Source organism: Odocoileus virginianus, chromosome 29, assembly GCF_023699985.2.
Source record: "Odocoileus virginianus isolate 20LAN1187 ecotype Illinois chromosome 29, Ovbor_1.2, whole genome shotgun sequence".
Taxonomy (NCBI): domain Eukaryota; kingdom Metazoa; phylum Chordata; class Mammalia; order Artiodactyla; family Cervidae; genus Odocoileus; species Odocoileus virginianus.
This window is the reverse complement of record NC_069702.1, coordinates 26,834,679-26,840,118: the sequence shown is the minus strand read 5'-3', so window position 1 is coordinate 26,840,118 and position 5,440 is coordinate 26,834,679. Positions and strand designations below refer to the sequence as shown.

Below are 5,440 nucleotides of genomic sequence, written 5' to 3'. Positions count from 1 at the left end.
CTTTGTGACCCCATGGAATGCAGCACGCCAGGCTTCCCTGTCCATCACCATCTCCCAGAGTTTTCTCCAACACCACAGTTCAAAAGCATTAATTCTTTGGTGCTCAGCTTTCTTTTCAGTCCAACAACCATACATGACTACTGGAAAAAACATAGCTTTGACTATACAAACGTTTGTTGACAAAGTACTGTCTCTGCTTTTTAATATGCTGTCTAGGTTGGTCATAGCTTTCCTTCCAAGGAGTAAGCGCCTTTTAATTTCATGACTGCAGTCACCATCTGCAGTGATTTTGGAGCCCCTCAAAATAAAGTCTGACACTGTTTCCATTGTTCCCCCATCTATTTGCCATGAAGTGACAGGACCAGATGCCATGATCATAGTTTTCCGAATGTTGAGTTTTAAGCCAACTTTTTCCCTCTCCTCTTTCACTTTCATCAAGAGGCTCTTTAGTTCTTCTTTGTTTCTTCCATAAGGGTGGTGTCATCTGCATATCAGAGGTTATTGATATTTTTCCTGGCAATCTTGATTCCAGCTTGTGCTTCATCCAGCCCAGCATTTCACATGATGTACTCTGCATAGAAGTTAAATAAGCATATAAGTTAAATAAGCACAATATACAGCCTTGTGTGTAGGTAACAGATAGCAATGAAAGTGGCACCGCTGTAGGCTGGCTGCCTGTGGGATGTGAGTTATCACCCACTGAGCTGGGCTGCCCAAAGCCCTGTTCCTAGATGCCTGTCCCTAGGTCAGGGGCCACTTTTTTCTTCTTTTCCCACTCTCAGAATATTCCGCATCTCCAGGAGGTCTGAATCCAACCTGGAGCTTTTGTTCAGTTGCTAAGTTGTGTCTAACTCTTTGCAATCCCATGGATTGCAGCACGCCAGGCTCCCCTGTCTTTCACCATCTCCCGGAGTTTGCTCAAACTCATGTCCATTGAATCTATGATGCCAACCAACCAGCTCATCCTCTACTGCCCCTTCTCCTCCTGCCCTCAATCTTTCCCAGCACGAGTCTTTTCCAATGAGTCCACTTTTTACATCAGGTGACCAAAGTATTGGAGCTTCAGCATCAGTCCTTCCAGTGAATATTCAGGATTGATTTTCCTTAGAATTGACTGGTTTGATCTCCTTGCTGTCAAAGGGACTCTCAAGAGTCTTCTCCAACACTATAGTTTGAAAGCATCTTCAGCCAACCTGGATAACTACACTTAAACCTCTAGACTTCATGTTGAGTCAATGAAGAACCCTAAAACGTCTGATGAAAAAATAGTAAAGGCATCAGGTGAAAAAACTGAAATTTCTGGTCAGAAAGAGAGACATCAATATTTCAAGAAAAAGGAGGACCAACACTGACGGTCCCCCATCTGTGAATGGAACAGGATTTTATGTGTGTTTTCATCTTTATTTCATCAGCACACATCCGTGCAAGGGTGCTATGCTTCAGAAAGCACTCTTTACTGTCCACGTGCTATTTTGTACAAAGACAGACAAGAAGAGGAGACCCTGACCAGCTCGCCCACAGCTTCAGAGTGACCACCAATCCCATATTCTCAGACCAACTCTGAACACTTTTTACCTGGAAAAGGAGATCTGTCTCGAATTTTGAAAGTTCCAGTGTTGCTAAGAGAATATTGAGTTGAGAAGAACACAAAAGGTCACAAAGACACAAAAAGGACACAAAAGAGGTCCTTTTACAGCTCTCAACTTTCACTGAAATTAACCCAGAATTCAGCTTTTGACATTGATCCCAGTTCTCATGTATGAAATAAGCAAAATTGAATGTAGAGAGGCAGAGGATAGATAACTAAACAAAATCTACCTGCTTACTTCACTTTGATTTCCCCGGTAAAGTAAAGAAAACTAAGTCTCTCTCTAAGACCATCTCCCCAGCCCTGTGGGGGTCTCTCCCCAGTGTTCCCAGAGCTCTCCCCTCTCCCTGCCCCGCGACCAGGGTGGCCTGAGACGCACAGCCCCCATCCGGGCTGGAGCCCCAGCGTGGCGGCGACTCACCGTCGCGTAGGGATTTGGGTACGGGGATGACACCCCAGTGCGCTGATTACGCGTGAGACGGGCGGGACCGCCCCTTCCTTCCGGACCTGGGATTTCCCTGACCCCGGTGCTAGCAACTCCCTTCTGATCAGGATAAAAGGGGTTCACCCGGCTCGGGGAGCCACAGAGCCCGCTCAGCCAGCGCTCCCGCCAGCCTTCCCGCAACAGACACAGACCCTCCGAGCTGAGACCCATGGCCCGAGCCGCGACCGCCGCCGCCCCCCGGTTCCTCCGCGCCGCGATGCTGCTCCTGCTCCTGGTGGCCGCCTGCCGGCGCGCGGCAGGTGAGACCCGGATCCCCAGGGCGGGACGGGGGTGAGTGGGTGAGTGGGTGCCCGTGAGGACAGCAGCTAACCCACTCTGTCCTTCCCGCAGGGGCGCCCGTGGTCAACGAACTGCGCTGCCAGTGCCTGCAGACCTTGCAGGGGATTCACTTCAAGAACATCCAGAGCGTGAAGGTGACGCCCGCGGGCCCCCACTGCGACCAAACCGAAGTCATGTAAGTAGAGCCTCTGTTGCTGTCCTCGTCATCACCACCCACCGTCCCGGTGCCCTCACCCCGTCCCCCAAATGGACCTCCCATCTCACGTGGATTCTCCCTTCTCTCTGCAGAGCCACTCTCAAGACTGGTCAGGAAGTGTGTCTCAACCCTGCCGCCCCCATGGTTAAGAAAATCATCGATAAGATGCTAAACAAGTGAGTTGTGGTTTTTATTCATCGTGTGACTATAGTCGTTCTGCCTGCTTAAAGTTATATCAGAGAAACCTAGGATTTAGCTGGAGGAATGAAAAAATCACTATTTCAGAATTAAATTTGCCATTAAGGTCATTAATCTGCTCTGATGCCAGAAGGACATTGCCAATGCTTTCCATCATGGCCCCTGATTCTCCCCATTCAAATGAATGTGGGTTAAACTGCTTTCATTAAAATTCACACTGGTGTTGGATAGTTCAGTTCAATCACTCAGTGGTGTCCAACTCTTTGTGACCCCATGGACTGCAGCACAGCAGGCCTCCCTGTCCATCACCAATTTCCGGAATTTACCCAAACTCATGTCCATTGAGTCTGTGATGCTATCCAACCATCTCATCCTTTGTCATCCCCTTCTGCCTTCAATCTTTCCCAGCCTCAGGGCCTTTTTAAATGAGTCAGCTCTTCCCATCAGGTGGCGGAAGTATTGGAGCTTCAACTTCAGCATCAAATAGAATTGGTTATTTGTAGCCAATAATACCCTGAATACTGCAGGCCCCACCTCCATTCCTAAATAAAAGTATCAGAGAGCCTAGAGGCATCTGCCACACAGTATCGCAGGTGGCAGGCAGTAACCACTTGATGCCAGGCTGGGAAGACTGGACTCAGAAATCTCTGGAACCCAGGGAGAGGGAAAGGAGAAGAGTGCTGCTTCAGTCTTCTGGAGCAGCTACTAAGGAAGACCTTTTCTTTTTGCAGGGCCAACTCCAACTGACCAGGTAGAAAACGGAAGCTCTTGGATGGCTGTTCTAGAAGTAGGCCCTGCCCCTACAGAAATCAAAGAGGGAAAAGAGGAATCACCCGCTCCTAAGGCCACCTGGATCAGGCTTAATATGTTCGAACATCTCTTAGAAGGGTTCTTCTACTTATTTATTTACTTATTTATTTATTTATGTGTTGCTTGGGTTTCAAAGATTCTATGTTAATATTTACATGTGACATGATTAAGGATGTGATCAAATCTACTTGTACATCCCATCATTATTGGCATTATTTATTTTCTGAAAAAAAAATTTAGTCCTGATTCTTACTGAGTTTGAAGTAGAAGGTTTGCAAATGTTTGCCAGTCATTAAATTAATATTTCTGAGGAGCCCACATTATGCTGGCCCTTGTGTCAGAAGCTGGAGGATGGAAACAGATAGTGAACTCATTGTCGGGTGGGGGGATGCTTGTTTTTGTAAATGTTTTTGTAAATGCATGTGTTTGTAAATGTTTACAAGAATGTTTGTTATTTATTGAAATGATTTCACAGTATGTGGTCAGCATTTCTCTTGCTGAAACCTTAAGAGCTGCAATGTTCTAAATACCCTTTGGACATTTTATGTCTTTCTTGTAAGGCACAATGCCTTGTTTCATGTTAATTATGCAGTGCTTTTCTATGTCTGAGAAAAGAGAAGTTTAAATATTTATTAATGTTTTTACAAAGAACATGAAAATAAAATATTTCAAACTAAACACTGTTTATTTCATTTTTTTCTGAGGAAAAAATTCTACCTTTACTGGATAAATCTGATTATTTACATCACGTTTCTTAGTTTCTTTTTCTCTTCTTGGCCATTCATTTGCTACATAAATAGATCAATCTATAAGTTATATTTAATTTCATCTGCTGACAGATGTCACTCCCCTTGGCCCTCACCAACCCAAGAATGTGCTTTTCCAAACTGTGCACTGGCCCCTTTCCCTTAGTGTGAGAGTCGCTATAATATTATGAGAGCAATAATAATATATTGCTGTTTTTTATAAGGAGCTTCTTGCTCCCTTGCTTCTCAAGTATACCTCTTTAAAAATTTCTTTTTTAAAATTCTTGTAGCTATCTTTTTTAAAAATGCTGCCTGTTCTTTATTTAAAAAAAATAATTATTTATTTATTTGGCTGTCTTGGGTCTTAGTTTTGGCACGCAGGATCTTTTGTCTTCACTGCGGCATGTGGGCTCTAGTTCCCTTGACCAGGGATGGAACCCTGGTCCCCCTTCATTTGGAGTGCAGAGTCTTAGCCACTAGACCACCAAGAAAGTTTCTCTTGTAGCTATCTTAAAAACAACCCTCATTTCGTTGTTTTGGCTAAAGGATTTTTCAAACAACTATTAACAATTTAATGAAACTGGCAGTGAAATGATAATAAAAAGGATTTTTTTCTTCAGGACTCAAATACTTTGTGTCATCAACAGAAGCAGAAAAAGTGAGTGGCTGATTAATCTATAAAAGATCTCATTGACATTTGGGTTCAGTTTTCTAACTTTCATTTATAAGTATCTCTGAGTTTGGGTTTCCTTGGTGGCTCAGATGGTAAAAAAAAATCTCACCAAAGAGTTTAAGGTTATCCCAACCCTTTACATCAGTTTATCAAATGCAGTAAAATGGTTTTAAGATTTGAATGTGTTAGTTACCACCCTTCAGCATGTTTTCCTCTCCTTATACTAGAGTAGGATCTCCAGTCAGTCAAGAGAACAGGTTTTTATGTCAGTTTATCTCCCTTTAGCTATCTCCATGCCTCTAGAGCTTTCCCAGTGGCTCAGAGGTAAAGAATTCATCTGCCAATGCAAGAGACAGAAGAGATGTGAGTTCGATCCCTGGGTTGATGATGCCCTGGAGTAAGAAATGGCAACCAGCTCCAGTATTCTTGCCTGGAGAAGTCCGTG

General features: G+C 44.3%; 1 protein-coding gene across 1 annotated transcript; it reads left to right on the top strand.

The window, feature by feature from the left end:
* Positions 1–2,078: 2,078 nt before the first annotated feature.
* Positions 2,079–4,254, top strand: CXCL1 (C-X-C motif chemokine ligand 1). The gene is made up of 4 exons (XM_020884853.2): positions 2,079–2,332; positions 2,424–2,547; positions 2,661–2,744; positions 3,498–4,254. The coding sequence occupies exons 1-4, from the start codon at positions 2,242–2,244 to the stop codon at positions 3,511–3,513; spliced, it is 315 nt and encodes a 104-aa protein (XP_020740512.2). The 5' UTR covers positions 2,079–2,241; the 3' UTR covers positions 3,514–4,254.
* Positions 4,255–5,440: the final 1,186 nt, after the last annotated feature.

Coding starts and splice junctions, on each gene's coding strand:
- CXCL1 (XM_020884853.2), top strand. CDS start 2,242: ATGGCCCGAGCCGCGACCGCCGCCGCCCCCCGGTTCCTCCGCGCCGCG. Junction 2,333..2,423: donor CGCCTGCCGGCGCGCGGCAG/GTGAGACCCGGA, acceptor TCCTTCCCGCAG/GGGCGCCCGTGGTCAACGAA. Junction 2,548..2,660: donor TGCGACCAAACCGAAGTCAT/GTAAGTAGAGCC, acceptor TTCTCTCTGCAG/AGCCACTCTCAAGACTGGTC.